At 40.2% G+C, this 19,098-nt stretch overlaps 1 protein-coding gene across 3 annotated transcripts in view; it reads left to right on the top strand.

Annotated features, from left to right (window-relative positions):
* Positions 1–5,921, top strand: part of WDFY1 (WD repeat and FYVE domain containing 1) — a 55,717-nt gene extending 49,796 nt beyond the window's left edge. For 2 of the 3 annotated variants that reach the window (XM_073581146.1, XM_073581145.1), the window contains one exon: positions 2,629–5,131. In XM_073581146.1, coding sequence (XP_073437247.1) covers positions 2,629–2,688 — 60 coding nt within the window. In that variant the 3' untranslated portion in view covers positions 2,689–5,131. Of the gene's footprint in view, positions 1–2,628; positions 5,132–5,394 lie in introns of those variants that run through there. The other variant, XM_073581147.1, reaches the window with a different exon arrangement.
* Positions 5,922–19,098: the final 13,177 nt, after the last annotated feature.

Genomic DNA, 19,098 nt, shown 5'->3' with positions numbered 1-19,098 from the left:
TTATTGAAATTTTGTGCGCCTAGCGGTAAGACAGTGTCAGGGGCGCACAGTTACAGCCGTACGGCACCATCCCTATGACTGTAGGCTGAATGCTGCCTGGGGAGAAAAAAGTTAATTTGTTAATTTCCTCTTCTCAGCGGAGCTCTTGCGCTGTTGGAACACTAGTAACCAAAAAAATGTACCCCATATCTCTAGGTTAATAGCGTTATTTTACATTTAACGGTAACTTGTCATTAGTTTCATACTGTTCAAAACTACAAGCAGCGTTAAACAGGATGTCCACTACTCGGTCAACCCCTTCTGAATTCCTGTGTTTCCCCTCAGTAAAATAAGAACCTCTATACTCCCCACCAGTGTCAGTACTGACTCCCCCGGGGCTTGCGTGGCATTCTGTCACGTGATCCCTGTGGCCTTATGCTCTGGCTTCACTACCCTTTCCTGCAGACATATTTGACAGCCAACAGAAGTGAGAGCTGTGGCTTCTCTCACTTGTCCGGATGTCTCGATTTGCCTGAAGGAGAGGGGAGTGAAGCCAGAGCCCGGGGGAACCATTGCTGACACTGCTAGAATGGCGCCAACCTCTCAAGTGAGTATATGTATTATATTAATGGGGGAAAACCTAGGGATTTAGAAGGGGTTTGTCTGATTAGTGGGAAACCTCTTTAAATACCATCTGGATCCTTTATTGTAGGAACGATGTTTTACTCTGAAATGCTTTGTCGAAAATATTGTTTTAAAAAATGATTTGGCAAAGGGAAAAGTGAGCGTTGGGCAGCTTCTCCATATCTGCTTGGTTTGATAGATGGGATTCTGCATATTCATGTACAAGGAGAGACCTGCCACCCAAGTGGAGTTGGGAGAAGTGGACTCTTCTCCTTGTGCCTGGCTCATTTTTAATTCTACTCCTAATTAGTGATGAGCGAGTATACTCGTTGCTTGGGTGTCCTCCAAGTATTTTGGAGTGCTCGGAGATTTAGTTTTTGTTGTCTCAGCTGCATGATTTGTGGCTGCTAGACAGCTTGAATACATGTGTGGAATGCCTGTTTGTTTGTGAATTCCCACATGTATTCAGCCTGTCTACAAGTCGCAAATCATGCAGATAAGACGAAGAAAATTAAATCTCCGAGCACGCCAAAATACTCGGAGGACACCCGAGCCTGCTCGGGAAAACTCAAGCGATGAGTATACTCGCTCATCACTATTCCTAATCTATCATGCTGCCTTGTTTCAGAGCAAATAATAACTCTATAATGAAGGTCCCCATCTGGATTTAAGACCACTTATGGTTCAAACAATTAAATCCAAATTTGTCCAATAATCATCATATGGCACTTCAAAACACATATATTTAACATAGCATGGCCACATATACCAAGACTAGAAGAAGAGAACCATATATATAAAAAAACTAATTTTATTAATTACTTTTAAAAATTGTCAGTAAAAAACCACATCAATATTGACACTACAATAGTACCCCAAAAAAGGGGGGGACGCACACCATAAGTAGATCAAAAATTATTAGTTTGTAAAAAGCACACAAATAAATCTATAGGCTTATATAGAAAAAATATATATGTTTTTGCATCCTTTTAAAATACAATTCCATGACAGAGAAAAGGGGCTATGCGTGTTATAAACAGTGCCTAAAGCATCTCATAGCATAACATATATCCTTCCTGGACCGCCACTATTTACACTCTGATAGAGACTTATTTGTAAGTAATATATTGAAAATAATGTGGGTTACTTTATGAAGGATGTTACATGAAGCACTATTTTTCTAATTGGGCTATATATTAGTTATGTTGCACTTGAAATAATTAATACATGAAGTGATCCAGGAAGGATATATGTTATGCTATGAGATGCTTTAGGCACTGTTTATAACACGCATAGCCCCTTTTCTCTGTCATGGAATTTTATTTTAAAAGGATGCAAAAACATATATATTTTTTCTATATAAGCCTATAGATTTATTTGTGTGCTTTTTACAAACTAATAATTTTTGATCTATTTATGGTGTGCGTTCCCCCCTTTTTTGGGGTACTATTGTAGTGTCAATATTGATGTGGTTTTTTACTGACAATTTTTAAAAGTAATTAATAAAATTAGTTTTTTTATATATATATATATATATATATATATATATATATATATATATATATATATATATATATATATATATATATATATATGGTTCTCTTCTTCTAGTCTTGGTATATGTGGCCATACTATGTTAAATTTATGGTTCAAGCAGCAGAAAACTTTGTAAAGCAAATGATAAGCTTCACTAAACCTTACTGTTTCCTATGTAATCACTGCCATGTGGATAGTGCCATACTAGTATGCACCTATTACGTTCTTTGCTGGAGTCTTGTCTGATAAACAGAAGAGACTAGTGCATTCACTTACATTAGTCTGTGTACTGTCTGTTTAGTGCATGATTCCAAACGTGAACATCTGAACAAGGCCTAAGACACTTGTGCACAACTTTCTTGATGGGAAAACAAGCATTTTATAATCTATACGTATAATATACATTGGGATGGGGGTCATTAACCAAATTTAATGTATTCTTCTGTCTAAAAAATATATATATGTAATATTTGGTTTTCTGTTCTATAGATCTGGGACATGACACCAACAGTGGGTTGCAGTTTGGCAACAGGCTTTTCTCCCCGTTGATGTAATTGACTTGGTTCTGTCCAGAAGAAAGCACCTTGTGTACATCAGCTTGTCCTGGGCATCTCTGTTCCTTCTCCACTCCTCCTGGGCATCACCGTTCCTCCTCCGCTCCTCCTGGGCATCACCTTAACTTCTCCGCTCCTCCTGGGCATCGCCCGTTACTTCTCCGCTCCTCCTGGGCATCGCCCGTTACTTCTCCGCTCCTCCTGGGCATTGCCTGTTACTTCTCCGCTCCTCCTGGGCATCGCCCGTTACTTCTCCGCTCCTCCTGGGCATCGCCCATTACTTCTCCACTCATCCTGGGCATCGCCTGTTACTTCTCCGTTCTTGTTGTACGTATGAAAGCAAAGCAGAGCAACAGATTTCCCAGACACGGAGGAGGTGCCTTAGACGCCACATACCTGCGCCACCATTACCTTTTAACTATGCTTCATCCCACACTACTGGAACTATTACAAGCTGTCTACTATATCTAGAGGCTGAAGGACTTCCAGCTGTGTATGATGGATTCACCAGCCTTCAGAATGGGTATGCATTGTGAAACTAAATGGAATACCTCAAAAGCCACCCTAAGACCCCCATTTTATTGTTTAACAAGTACGGTCCCACAAATCATACGATAGACCTCACATGCAAGTTTTAAAGTGTACATACAGGCCTGTAAATTTGGACGCCATGAGTGTAGATACCGATGTCTTCAGTGGTTTCATGCCGGAGCTCGTGATGCCGATTGTAGCTCATTGTAGTCCATATCGTGTCAATTGTGATCCTTGGTAACAAATGTAAATTGAGAATATTTGTAACCTGCTCCGTTTTGCAGAACTGTGAAATTATTATGTAATGTAAGTGATTGTTTGTTATTTTTAGGTGTTTTTTTTTGTTTTGTTTTGGTTAATGTTTTGTCCCAATGTGAGAAATAGAAAGGTGATCAAACCGAAAATGTACACGTCTACTTCATCCCTTTAGTGTTTAGGCCATGGCAGGATATGATCTATCTGTCCGTCACTTTAATCATGCTAGTTTTACAAACGCCTAAAGTCCGCTAAACCTTCTAAATAGGAATGTTCCCTAAATATAAATGTCCTCACTTATTAAGTTGGCATTCTCCAATACTCCACTTTTTTTTTTTTTTTTTTTTTCTATCATCAAAATCTATAGGGTGGTAAAATGTCTTACAGGTACAGATGAAACAATATTCTTTGCATATTGCAGTGTCTTATCCTAGATTCTTTCTCTCTGAGAGGTTACTTGCAGCATCATAAACCTTCCAGACAATTGCCAGGATTAAGCAAGGCGCATCCTGTTCCTTAGTCATTACCTAGCCAATAATGCTGAGGTCCAAGGACATTTTTTTTGCCTAGTTTTCACGGCATTGTTTCGGGGTTTTTTTTTAACTTTTAATATTGTGAACTCAACAAGGAAATTCCCCAATTCTTTTCTATAACTCTTGTCGTTTTTTTTTTTTTTGTTAATATATCTCCTTAGTGCAAAAGAGGTGTTGAAAAATCTGGAAAAACAGTAAGAAAGCAAGTACTGATTATCAGACATGGCTATTACCCAGTCACTACATCATATTTCATGTTTCCTTCTGTTTTTGCAAGGCGATATAATTTGATCAGAATGGGTTGCAGCAGGGCTCAAAGTACGTACACAAAAAAAGCGTCGTGTGCACGAGATTTCAGAAGTCTCATTGATTTACGCTGGTTTTATAAAGCGCTGCGTATTTTACGCAACCAAAATGCGCAATGTGAACATTCCCTGCTTCAGGTTTTCCATGTTTCCTTACATATTACAACATATATGGTAAATCTTACAGGTCTTTTTTAAATGTTCATATAGTGAAAAACAAAAGTAGCAAAAGCTTCCAGAATCGCAAAATCTCTTCTTTATTTCTTCATCACAAGTAAAGGGAGACAACAAAATTTCAACCCCGACACACATATGGACCTTGGTCGAGCCTGTTGTTACTTTTCATTATATGGATACAGAACGAGGCCTTGAGGTCGCCCTACTTTGAGCATACTTGCATCCTGCTATCATCCATGAAGGAGACCCCTGGGCTGATGGTGTCCCAATTGTTTTAGACCTCCTTTAATGTATCTGTGTCTTCCAATCGGAAGAATACATTTCAGAATATATTTACATTTCAGACTGTACATAATCATATGGTTTAGGGTACAGGATAAAGACTGAGGCACTTTAAGAAAAAAGAAAACCCCCTGACATTTTTAGTGTTTTTGGACCATGTAATTGGTATTGTGTATTACACACGCTTCTTTTCTGTAATAGAAGTGATGTCTTATTAGATTTTTGCTCAGCAAGGAATAACGATTTCCATATGGTTGTGCTCTGGGGCCATTGATTACTGATCTGATTAATTGTATTTAGGAACGGCATATATATATTACGTTCCATAAAGCGAAGGGTCTACATTACGGCCTGTCTGCAGATTGATCCATATTTTACAGATCTTATGGATATACATCTCTCCTTACAGTATTGCAGCGTAAATCCATTCTACCAAATAAATTACAGTAGGCTGATGGTAAAAATAGTGACCAAAAATGGCTGAAAATCAGATCCAGCATACTGATGAAATTCTTTTTTTTCTTTTCATGTGCAAAATCAAAACATTTAATGAGGCCTAAGTTTATACCAGTAAAACTTTTTTTTTATATTATTGTGAATTCTTTGCTTTTTTTTCAGGTCTTACACAATGGAGAAAGAAACAGATGAGAATTACTTGGGACTGTGGATAGTCTTATAATGGCTACTGGCCATAGTTTTTGACCCTGGTGCGCTCCCCTCCATATTTTTTTTTTTTGCATGTATTTGGATTTCATTTTCACTACTGATGTTTCATTTGCTCTATAGACGGTGAAGGAAGCTTGAGACCTAGAGGAGGGTTGGTTCATTAACCACACTTCTGGCCTTGTAGTATAACTTGTAGATCACGGACCTTCTCGAAATACTGATGGAAGCTGGAAGGAACTAATAGTTTTTCAGCAGCTCATTACCAGCGGCTTATGGGAACCCCTCTGCACAGGGTTTGAGATGAAATAAAGGGTACATCTGCATTATAGGGCACCCTCGATATTACTGGCGTTCTTGTGTCCCACCAGAAGTCCAGAGCTGATATTGGGAGGTGATTGGGTGGTTTTCTTGTGTAGTGATGAGCGATTTGCTGGGATAAGGTGTTATCCACATGCTCAGGTGATAAGAGTGTCTTCGGCGTGCTCAAATACTATGTTCGAGTCCCTGCGGCTGCATGTCTTGCAGCTGTTCGACAGCCACAACACATGGAGGGATTGCCTGTTTGTTAGTCAATCCATTTATGTATTGCAGCTGTCAAACAGCCACAAGACATGCAGGTGCGGGGACTCGAACATAGTATTTGAGCATGCCGAAGACACTCTTAGCACCTGAGCATGATCGGATAACATCTTATCCTAGCACATTCGCTCATATCCAGTAGGCAACCATATGACATCCAAAGTCTCTTTTTGGCGGCACAAGAGCGACTTCCAACATGGTCTCTTGGGCGTACAAATCCCTGTTTACCTGGAAAGAAGCTATTTTTTATGCATGTTTCTCCATCCCAGACAGGCAGCTAATGATGGGCATGTAGGATAGAGGCTGCCCAGGATCGAGCATAAATATAAAGTATGTTAGGTTTAGGATTAATAATTTCTGAATGCTCAATCCCGGGCATTTGCTGCATGTTTCTATGGTTTACCCTGCAGAGATCCGTACGGAAAAAGCTACTGATGGTTTCCCTTAAACTACATTTGTTTTTCCTATGATGTGTTACGTTTGTCCTGGTATTTTTCTTCCTAGTTTTAAATGAGCACTCCCTGTACTTAATAAAGTCCTATATTCTAAGGCACAAGATGTAAATCATTTAAGGGGTTATCTTCCTTTTGGGTATGTTTTTTTTTAACTCACAAATGCATATATTTCAGGCTCAAAATTATTTTTGTCATGGGGTTTCATTAAAAATGTTGTACTATTTGGCTTTTACAGGCTGTTCCCCAGCACATTGAACTTTGATATGATCTCTGGTCAGAAATTATCTGAAAGCGCAGAAAATTATAAAGGAGTTATAAACTGTCTGACCCTCAGAATGCGCTCACTGACAAGCTTCTCAACTGACTCGCATTACAACCGGCAACACACTATGCAATTCAGAGGCTATATAGAAGGCAAATAATGTTTTTTTTTTTTTTTTGTTTGTTTTTTTTCTGTTTTATCAAATGGAATCGAACATAAGAATTTTAGCCAATATACATGTAATTAAGTAAAATAAACTTGTCCCCAAAAATGGACAACCCCTTTCTTGATATTTTAGGCAGCCTCTCTCCACTTCTTACAATCATGAACGTCCAGCTCCCAGCTTCTTTGCTACACCATATCTTGGCCTTGCTAGCCCGGCTGGGATTTAGGCATCTCTATCCTAAAAAGTACATCTGCGGTTTAATTTTTTTTATTAATTTCAGCGCCAGAGTGGCAACAGTAATGTTTGTTCACTGTGTATAATAAATTACTTGCTGGTTGCCGTCTTGTGCACTAGTCTACACTGGCATGTGACCGCAGCTTTGACTGCCCAGAAGTCAATGGTCACTATCTCTTCTAATGAACGTGTATGAAAGCTCCTCCTGAGTCTTGTACACTGGCATTGAGGAGGGTCGGTGCGCACAGCAGACACGGGCGTGATCCGGCAGGTCACATCTCCGGTCATGTGGTGCAGAAGACGGCATATACTCTCATGGCTGCCATTCTTGGCTCGGCTGACCTTTTTAGGTTAGGATTCAATGACCTGTTTTATTCCCAGCAATAGCAGCTACCAGATCTGATAAGAAAATATCTCCAGTTTAAATGCACTTGGGAAATGTCTGCGATTTCTGCAACTGCCTACTTTCTCCATGTACTCGCATTCACTAGAACAGTGTTTTACTTATTTAAAGTGTCTTCTTCCTTTGTCATTGCCATGTTTTTGTAATAAAATGATTGTCTATATTACACTTGTCTGATGATTTCTTCACATGCTTATGTATTTTTTTTTTTTTTTACAAGTATGTGTAGATGGTTCTAAAAGTGGCCTTTACTTTTGGTCTATATAATGAAGATGACATTCTCCTATGACGCCCAGTCATAGTCGTCTCTCGGCTGTCATAGCAGCCCATCGGCTCTCTGCAATTGTGCCACGGGGGGCGTGTGTCCTATTGCCGCTATTGGAGATAGATGCCGGCTGTATAAAACAGCCGGCATCTGCTGTCTGTAGAGCGCTCTGTTTCTCAGTCTACTCTGAAGTCCAATGCTACTTAATGGAGAGTTAAGGAGTTAGCTCATTCTGCAACAAGAACTAGGGAGTGCAACACATAGGCAAAATAATAACAGAACAAAAGAAAGAGAAAACTATCATCTAGTCCAAATTGTATTAAAATATATAGATACTTTATTAAATACAATTAAGGAAACATGCTTAAAAAGGTAGAAAAAAGATATGTTGCAAACACCGGACGTAGGTGTGTTGGCGTAGCAGTTATATGGTATTATATCAAATTATAATGGTAAAAAACATATAGAATATACAACTGCTATAATATATTCGCCCCAGAGAAATCTGACATCAATAGTATATTAAATTAGTATATATAGTTCACTATCAAAAGCTCACCAGACAATACATCATGGTGGGCATAGATGGGCAGAGCAATCACACAGCAGTTATACATATGCAAATTAAGGTACTAATAAGCATACCAATGAATATCCTGTGGACCACCAGGGAGGCAAAGAGGGGGGAGAAGGAGAACACCAGCACACTCGTGTCACCCCGACGTGCGTTTCGGCAATGCCTTCGTCGGGGCGTACAGTGAACAATAGTGAGGTGTTTAAAAAGGGGCCGGAACTAATCAGTATCAACCCGAAGTGCTGTCATGTTGCCAGGGCAACATCCAAGTCGGCCGCCCTCACCGCATTAACCCGGGCTGCGCCGGGATAAACTCTGCACAGCACTACCTCAACGGGGATGCAGGAGAAAACAGGCCGATGGGAGGCCCGATAGCGGTATAAAGAATGCTGATCATCTACGCCGCATACGACTCATGCACAGTCAAGGCATCCCCCATGTCCGTCGGCGACCGAGTCAAGGGGAGGCGGCGCCAGGGCGCACACCATGTGACCTAACGTCAGCCACCCCAAGAGACTCCGAGAGCCGAAGGACAGAGGGAGGATATGACACTCTTGCATACACAGCCACAAATCATCGGTATAGACGCTAAAAGACAATAATGGATCTGAGGAAATCTAACTTGGTTGTTGGATAAATCACGTCATCACAAATAGAACACAGGACATATTCGACATTGCATCATAATTAGAAGTAATATAATAAGATGTATAGTGACTAGTATTAGTATCCATATGTTTGTGAGACAGACTTAACTCAAATACCAAAAGGGCATTGCCCCTATATAGACACACAGATTTACGTGCCTTGTCACATACAAATGGAACATAATAGCAGATATCATACATATATATCATAATAGTATAAAATTAATACAGTATTGTTAATCTGTAAATTTCCAAAATAATAGACAAGTGATAACGATATAAATTTCCTCAATATGGAATATGAATCTTTATGGGGCAGCACACTCTGATCAAAGAAACAGGGAAGACCAAGAGGAAACCAGCACTCCTAAAATAAGAGAATGTTAAAAATATAAAAAGAACTGACATGGCAAAAAAATAGGCAAAATAAGGTAAACTTTTCAGTTTCAAACATTGTATACAATTATTTTTGGCCCCAAATACCTACATTTAAGTAAAAGATTAACCAGTCCTTTACCCTTCTATAGTATGTGAACAGTGCAGATCCTGGGTAAGTATCATGCAGTCACTTCTTTCCAGGAATGCTGAGGGCCCGTCCTGCACCATGTGCCCCTGCTATACCTGGTTGGGTCTTACAGTGGATTCTTAGTTGCTTTTTCCATGCAAGTTCTTTGTGAGCCTCATAGACTTGCAGAGAAAGTGACATCCGGTCCACATACAAGCCACTGAGAGGGTCTGCTAATCCTGTCTTCTGTCATAGTGCAGGAAAGTAAAGCAGGCAGTGGTGGTAAGGATCCTAATGCACAGTGTTCACGTATTACTGCAAGCTAAAGGATGGGTTAGTATAAAAAAACAGCTGGAGTACTACAATAATGTGTGTAGTAAAGAGCACCTTGACGTGAGGCTCTTGGGAATCTTGTGTATTTTTGGCTATACACTCATCATGTGATCCTAATGTGGCGTTAAGTCCGCTAAATCTAACGGGCTGATTCAGCACACTGTGTGCCCTAGTTTTCTGGCATAAAAATGTTGAAAAGTCGCAATTTTGTTAGAATCAATATTTAGCATTTTTACACTGATCCCAAACTTTTGAAAAGTATGTTTTCAGCCAGCTGAGGCTGATGAAGGCCAACAAATCCATTAGAATTTTTGCCACAAAAATGGCAAATTACAACAGAAATGTGTGCCAGTCTCTGCTGTATATTTTCTGGTGGTGGTACAAAACAGATGCACAAAATTTGTGAAAAAGTGCACAGCTCTTTTTGGTTCTTGGCGCAACCTACTCCAGCGCACTCTTCAAGACTGGTGTACAAAATGCCAGAATTGATGAATTGGGGTCCAAAATCTTAGTGTTACAGCTTTGATAATGAGCAAATAAAATATATATAAATTTTTATTTTTTTTTTTTTCAGTATGTTTGGTAGCTGATTAAAAACTGAGGTGACATCGGGGAAAATGTTCTTGTTAAAAATGTATTTAATTAAGTTTTCTGAAATTAGAACAGCACGAGGTAAACTCCTAGGACAATTTTCACAGGTCGCTGCAATTCTACTATGGGCCACACGTTAATCATTTTCAGGAGAGAATCAAGCAGCATGTAATCGTCCCTCATTAAGAGTTTCTCTTCTGCCGTTGCCAGACATCCGCTTACTAATGGACCCTGCAATTATGACTACTACACCAAGAATAAAGAAAAGTTACTCAGAATGAGGAGCTCATATGGTAGTGCCCGAGGGACAGAGAAGCATTCGGCTTTGCCACATAGAATAAGCACAGAAATGTATCGGGTATTTAATTTGCTCTTCCAAATGGATATAATTCTTACATGTATTACACTGGTCGACAAAAAATTTATTTTTTTTTACTTACAAAAACAAAATTAACTGCATCTAAATAAATTTTTTGCACTGAAATCAAATGGTCTTTCAGATTTTTATTTTTTTCATCAGACAGGGTTTAGGAAATATAAAAAATGACTTATGAAGTCAACATTATATGAAATGCACCATACCTATAAAATAATTGATGATTTACTGGAAAATTTTACTCTCTGGATGTCTCTTCATGGTCCAGCAATAGTCAGCCAGCATACTTGGGCTTCCCTTGACTTGGTACCTCTGTTCTATCGTAGAAATTTGACAGTTCCAAGATTTTTGAGAAGTTGTCCAAGTGTGAGCCCAAGAAATGAAGTTTCAAGGATAAGTTGCATCCCCCTAGCTTGGTATGATTTTGCAAGATCACTCACGATACCACTGAAGTTTTCTGCTTTGATTTGCGAGAAAGGAGGAGATATTTTTGAAGGACAGCTAGGCTGCTTTTTGCAATGAATTTAATAGTTTTCATAGTAGTCAAGATTCTGATATGTTGGGGTAGAGGAGATGCATGTGAGATATCTTGTATGCGATTTTGGGAAGAGGGGAGTAGGGAAGGAGATCTTGTGAGGATTGGAGGTTGAATGCAGGTAAGTACTGGGAGACCTAGTGCTGGTGGTGTCCTAATGGATAAGCGCATCCGGCTGTCCCCTGAAAGTATAGACTGCCTAACTTTCATCAAGATAAACAAGTCATGGATCTCCAATGACTTCTGCAACCCAGTCGCAGACTAGGTGATGGTGTAGTTTTTAGTGTGCTGCATTGATCTTGCGTTATTGCAGTCTGTGACACCTTGGTCATGGCTTCTGTGCCTACTGTTGCTGATGTTACAAACAATTTTTTGAAATGTGGAGACTTCAAGTTGGGTCTCCATCTGGTGGGTTGCCTGTAGTAGAAGGTGTGTCAGAGCCCCATTATACTACAGGGTGAGCCATTTATATGAATACACCTAAGTAAAATGGGAATGGTTGGTGATATCAACTTCCTGTTTGTGGCACATTAGAATATGGGAGGGAAAAATTTTTTTTCAAGATGGGTGGTGACCATGGTGGCCATTTTGAAGTCAGCCATTTTGAATCCATCTTTATTTTTTCTAATGGGAAGAGGGTCATGTGACACAAACTTATTGAGAATTTCACAAGAAAAACAATGGTGTGCTTGATTTGAACGTAACTATTCTTTCATGAGCTATTTACAAGTTTATGACCACTTATAAAATGTGTTCAAAGTGCTGCCCATTATGTTGGATTCTAGTGCCTTCTACAATATAAACAATTAGGTGTCAAATCCTAATTTATTGGCCAACATATATAAATACCTTAGCATGTTATGAGGTCATCCAACCACATGGTGGCAGTATTTCAGTTACAAACTGACACTAGGCTGAGGTGAATATAATGTGTGTTTGTGTGTTGTATATGTATGTGTATACATATATGCAGCTCTGGCAAAAATTAAGAAACCACTGCACAGTTTTATAAAAATCAGCTTCTCTACATGTCTGACAACCATTCCATTCCAGTGTCAGTTGAATTCCAACCAGAGTACACCTCATTGTACTTAATGTGCTTCTGATTAGGTGATCACTTGAACCAAATCTTATTTAGCAAAGGAAAGTATAAAGAAAAACCCTGCTGTGGTGTTCACAATCCTCTTGCAATAGGACAAGCTGGATGGCAAAACAAGTGCTAGTAATGTCCCAAAAGTAATAGGAATGAAAAAATAACTTTTAACCATGCCAAAGGAGTTAAAAAGAAAAGTCTTGAGTGAGGAAAAGAAGGGCTCAATTCTGGCTTTACGAGCAGAGGGATCCAGTGAGCGTCAAGCTGCCTCCATCCTTAAAATTTCTAAGACGGCAGTCCATTACAACAGGGTCAAGCAGCAGACATTGAGAACAAAGCTACAGACCGGCAGAGGGCGAAAACGTCTCTCCACTGACCGGGATGACCATCTTATTCAAATGTCACTCAGCAACCGCAGGATGACATCAAGTGACCTACAAAAGGAATGGAAAATGGCAGCTGGGGTGAAGTGCATGGGAAGAACAGTTCGTAACAGGCACCTAGAGGAGGGGCTCAAGTCATGTAAAGCTAGAAAAACAGCCACGAGTCGATAGGAACTCCGCCCATGGCTGTTATCTCCTGCTGTCACTCTCTGACAGCGGCATTTAACAGGGACCAGATGGACACGTCATTCCAGCTGCCCCTGTCACGTGAACGCGTGGTGCCCATGAGTTGTCATGACAGCCGGAGATCAAGCTATTAAAAAAGTACACATATTTGGTATCACTGTGTTCAGAAATATCAGATCTATCAAAATATAAAGTAAACTAGCTGAAGAGCCCAGCGTTGCCTGGGCATAGTAACCAACTGTGGTTAGTTATAACAAATTATAATGAGTATATTGCACATAAAAACCATGCATCTAATCAGAGATTCTGTGTGATACTGTGCTGAGCCGTGTATCTAATCCTATTCTGTGTGACACTGCTGAGCCGTGTATATAATCCTGTGTGATACTGACTGCTGAGCTGTGTATCTAATCCTATCCTGTGTGATACTGACTGCTGAGCCGTGTATCTAATCCTATCCTGTGTGATGTCTGCTGAGCTGTGTATCTAATCCTATCCTGTGATACTGACTGCTGAGCCTTGTATCTAATCCTATCCTGTGTGATACTGACTGCTGAGTCGTGTATCTAATCCTATTCTGTGTGATACTGACTGCTGAGCCGTGTATCTAATCCTCTCCTGTGGGATACTGTCTGCTGAGCCGTGCATTTAATCCTCTCCTGTGTGATACTGACTGCTGAGCTGTGTATCTAATCCTATTCTGTGTGATACTGCTGAGCCGTGTATCTAATCCTATTCTGTGTGATACTGTGCTGAGCCGTGTATCTAATACTATCCTGTGTGATACTGTGTGCTAAGCCGTGTATCTAAACCTATCCTGTGTGATACTGGGCTCCCCCTGCAGTCTGTGTCAGAGGGTGGTCTGTGTTGGCACGGTAATAAATTGGGTTATTTCCAGCATTACAGAAGGACGATAACACCATAGAAATGATAAGAATAATAGGCCTCAGTTACCACAACTGTCTACAAAGAAAACTGTTGCTGATAGCCACCAATCACAGCTCATTTTTCATCTTTTAAACAGCTCTGGGACAGCGTGGCGAGTTTTGAGTGGTGACTTTTGTGTTTCGACTTTTATGTGGCGAGGTTGGTGTCTGTGTGGTGAAATGTGTGCTGAGGGTGGTATAGGTGTTGAAGCACGTGGTAGTGTGTGGCGCATTTTGTGTGTGTTCATATCCCCGTGTGTGGTGAGTATTCCATGTCAGGGCCCCACCTTAGCAACTGTACGGTATATGCTGTTTGGCGTCATCGCTCTCATTCTTTAAGTCCCCCTTGTTCACATCTGGCATCTGTCAATTTGCCTCCAACACTTTTCCTTTCACTTTTTCCCCATTATGTAGATAGGGGCAAAATTGTTTGGTGAATTGGAACGTGCAGGGTTAAAATCTCGCCTCACAGCATAGCCTATGATGCTCTCGGGGTCCAGACGTGACTGTGCGGATGCCTATCCCGGACATACCCACATTGAGCTTTATATATTAGATTAATCTGATTGTTAAACAGCATAACGAGAAAAAATCAAAACGCCAGAATGTGTTTTTTTAGCAGCTGCAACATTGCAATAAAATGCAATAAGAGGCGATCAAAGCGTCATATCTACCCCAAAATGGTATCAATAAAAACGTCAGCTAGGGGAGCAAAAAATAAGCCCTCACCCAGGTGCAGATCCTGAAAAATGGAAATGCTATGGTCTCAGAAAATGGTGAGAAACACAAAAACTTTTTTTAAACAATTTTTTTTTTTTTTAAATTCACCATTTAAATAAAAAGTAAACTATTCATGTTTGGTACCTACATACTCATGCTAACCTGGGGAATCATACTGCCAGGTTAGTTTAACCATATAGTGAACATGGTAAATAAAAACTAAAACATTGGGGAATTGCAATTTTTTTTTGCAATTTCACTGCACTTGGAAATTTTTTTTTCTATTTTCTAGTACTCTATATGGTAAAATCAATGATACCTTTCAAAATTACAACTGGTCCTGGAAAAAAAAAACCAAGCTCTTACACGGCTATAATGACAGAAATATAAAAAAGTTATGGCTTCTGGAAGAAGGGGAACAAAAAATGAAAATGGCCATGGCTTGAAAAGGTAAATGAACAACTACAGTGCTGTCACTCACAAAGGTAATACTTAAAGACAAATCATCACTGTTATGGTACTTTCTTATCAGGAGACTATCTACTGTATGTGCGCATAACTATTGGGCAACTATTAGTGTGCAGAATTATTATGCAACTAAAATAACATTTAATTTTCCCATCGCATTTCCCATAATTTAATTCAAATTTTTAAAAGGGGCATAACCACTATCGAAGTGCGTATTCTTTTTTTTCGGCCATCCTGTATATTATAAACTGCAAATGAAAACCGATCAATAAAGAAAATCCCTTATTGGCTAAAAAGAAAATCAATATTTACCAAATATGTTATACTTATTTGTAATCCACGTTACTGCTACAGCCTTAATACATTTTGTAACTAGATTAAAGATAATTAATAAAACTGATAAATACAGCGTGTACTCCAACATATTGTTATGACAAAGTACAGCATGTTCTGCAACAGAAAAAGATACATAATGTCACATCATAGAATTTTGGACATTTTTGGCTTACCACATTTGGGCCTGAATGTGGGAATCCTGAAAACTTAAAATACTTCAGTCCTAAAAGACAAAACAGCCTAAGTCCTGAAGGTGTTAAAAACATTTAATGTCAAGATTAATAAACTATGAAGAAAATCGTTCATTGGGAGCAGGAGGACACAAGTTCTCATGCTGTGTGACTGGAATATGTTTTCAGATGGAATTTTTCTACTGAGACAAAACGTCAAGATTCATCTATTACAGGATTAAGGAGAATTTGCTCTAAGTTTTAGTACATTGTAATAAATTCAGCCGAGTTACCAAATCTACTCCACACTTATCCTCAAATTATTAACATTAATGATAAAATATCTTCTACATTGCAGTGTCAGGGTCTCAAAATGCTAATATGAAATAAGTGTCTGAACTTCAAGACCTTGATCCAGTTGGTCTTGTCTGAAGAGTCTTGCAAGTGGTGTGCGCTTCCATTCACGCGCCATTTCAGAAATCTCACTCCAGGTAGGTTAGGGAGTGAGATTTCTGGCGTAGGGAACGCCACACCTTGTCATGAATTAGATGGGATGTTGCTTCCCAACCCCGCCGCATCTCCGTCCTGACCCAGCTCTTCAATTTCGGCAGAGCTGGGAGAAACTGGCATGAAGATGCCATAAGCCTCAAAATTTAGGCGCAACTCTGAGTTGTATTTAAATTTTGCAACTTTTCAAAGCTCTAAAGCCAGAATTCAAGCATGAATGCTTTGATGAATTGGGCCCATTGACTATATGGACAAGGACATGGACCTTCATGGATAGGAGTAATTCTACCTTGTAGGGAGCATCCTAATTAAAAAAAATACATATAACATCAGTAAAGCCAACATAACCAATTGTATGTAGCATGGATAATTCTTCAAGAGGATCTAAGGCCACACAGACTGTATGGCCTCCACTACAGTTCTTCTCTTGTGTGCACAGAACTGGATTATTTAAATCCTATACCCGACATTGCTATTTCTGTGTGTGGTTCCACTATTACTCCCCAGCAACATGCCCGCTGTCTTGGGGTCATACTTGATTCCGAGCTTTCCTTTGCCCCCCACATTCGATCACTGGCTCGCTCTTGTCATCTGCACCTCAAAAACATTTCTAGAATTCGACCTTTTCTTACTTTTGACTCTGCAAAAACTCTTACTGTTTCTCTTATTCATTCTCGTCTCGACTATTGTAACTCTCTTCTAATCGGTCTCCCTCTTACCAAACTCTCCCCTCTCCAATCTGTCTTGAATGCTGCAGCCAGGATCATATTCCTCGCCAATCGTTACACCGATGCCTCTACCTTGTGCCAGTCATTATACTGGCTACCCATCCACTCCAGAATTCAGTATAAACTTATTACCCTCACCCACAAAGCCCTCCATGGCTCAGCACCACTCTACATCTCCTCCCTTGTTTCAGTATACCACCCTACCCGCGCCCTCCGTTCTGCTGATGACCTGAGGTTAGTATCCTCAATAGTCAGAACCTCCCACTCCCGTCTCCAAGACTTTACACGTGCGGCGCCAATTCTTTGGAATGCACTTCCCAGGTCAATATGATTAGTCCCCAATCCCCACAATTTTAAGTGTGCCCTGAAAACGCATTTATTCAGACTGGCCTATCGCCTCAACACATTAACCTAACCTATCCCTGTGTGGCAGAGCCAAAAGTTTTACCATAACCAGGTTCCCAGCATCATGTTCCCACATGCTTTATGCATCCATTAGCCCTCTGTGTCTGTACTGTTACACACTTAACATTATGGCTGGTCCATACAATCAGAGCAACTGTTACCACCCACCTTTCGTGTCTCCCTCTTTCCTCATAGACTGTAAGCTTGCGAGCAGGGCCCTCACTCCTCTTGTTATTTGTTATAATCTACTGTATGTGATTATTGTTATGCTGTAATGTCTATTGTCTGTACAAATCCCCTCTGAAATGTAAAGTGCTGCGGAATATGTCGGCGCTATAAAAATAAAATTTATTATTATTATTATTATTATTATTATAAGTCTCAAGAAAACTGGCTTATTTTTATAGCACTGACTGCACAGAATTTTATCCTCCTCCAGGCTTCAACGCTGGACTGCTAACTCTTCCATAGTTTGCTCTGAAAGCAAACGCTATCCCCAGGCTCAGGAGACTTTCCACAGTGCTATCCCCACCCAAGCTGACAGTACATTCTGTCTATACTGCCTCAGCCAGTGAAGAGAAAACAGCTGCACTCTGGGAAATTTTGATTTTCAATGCGAAAATTTTTTTTATTGAAGACACCACAGGGGAATAGTGCGTTGAGGTGACTATTCCACTGCAATTTTTTTGCATTGAAAATCAAAATTTCCCAGAGTGCAGCTGTTTTCTCTTCACTGGATGACCATCTGGACTAAGTTCCAGGTTCAGCTTGCACCTATCTCATATCCACAGAGTGCACGTCTTGTCTGTATCACTATACTGCCTCAGCGGCGTGCACAGAAAAGTCCCTGTGTGGCCAAAATGTTGCATTTTTTTTTCTTATTTCTACACTGGTATTAAAGTTTTTTCGAAGGAGATTTTTCGGTGCTTTGGATCTCTGGCCTGCATTCACAGAACACTGCAGAGCACCCTTGTCCACTAACAGTCTTCCTCCTATCAAGTGTAAAAATAAGCAGTCACTGTATTAACTCAATCCTTACCCCTCTCAACTAAGCCTACTGAACTCCTTTCCAAAGACTAGCTCAAGTATGCCGAGTTAATCTCAATAGAGCAACTCTTAGGCCCTTCGGCATGCCTTTGGGTTTCCAGCTTAACTTCCATTCTTATCAGGCAAACAGCTCTATTGGCCAAAATACACAGCAGATGAAAGTGGACCTAATTGACCAACTTTCGTTGGACCAGCCAATCATCTGATGGCTATGAGGGCCTCTCCACTCTCCTCTGACAGATGATGTTGGGGGAAGAAGAATTAAGCTGTTGGAATTTCTGCAGTCAATTCTTTAGTTTTCAGGGGATACTTCTCTAATGATAGCTATCTTCTCACTCATTGACAACACATGTTGAACGCTTGTTGCTCATGTTGCTGATGTGTATGCGGGAGTCGGGATAGTCTTCTGAGTTGTCTGCTGACAATTATCTGATGTGTATGGCTAGCATAAGCCTCCAATCCAATAATGCCCCCAATTTCAAAGGCCAAAGCCAGCACTGGTTTCCAGTACATTGCTATTTTCCCAGGTGAAATTGGCTTTAAAGGGAATCTGTCACCCTTTTTTTTGCCCTATGAGCTGCCAGCATTGACATCAGGGGCTGTAGATAAGCCCCTGATGTAACCTGAAAGATAAGAAAAACAAGTTAGATTATACTCACCGGAGGGGGCGGTCCGGTCCAATGGGTGTCGCAGTCCGGTCCGGCGCCTCCCATCTTCATACGATGCCGTCCTCTTCTTCCATTCCTGTAGTAGCTCCGGCGC

This window comes from Dendrobates tinctorius, unplaced genomic scaffold, assembly GCF_039654945.1.
Source record: "Dendrobates tinctorius isolate UK_male_01 unplaced genomic scaffold, ASM3965494v1 ptg000069l, whole genome shotgun sequence".
Classification (NCBI taxonomy): Eukaryota; Metazoa; Chordata; class Amphibia; order Anura; family Dendrobatidae; genus Dendrobates; species Dendrobates tinctorius.
The sequence above is the reverse complement of the archived record's forward strand: the minus strand, read 5'-3'. Positions and strand labels throughout refer to the sequence as shown.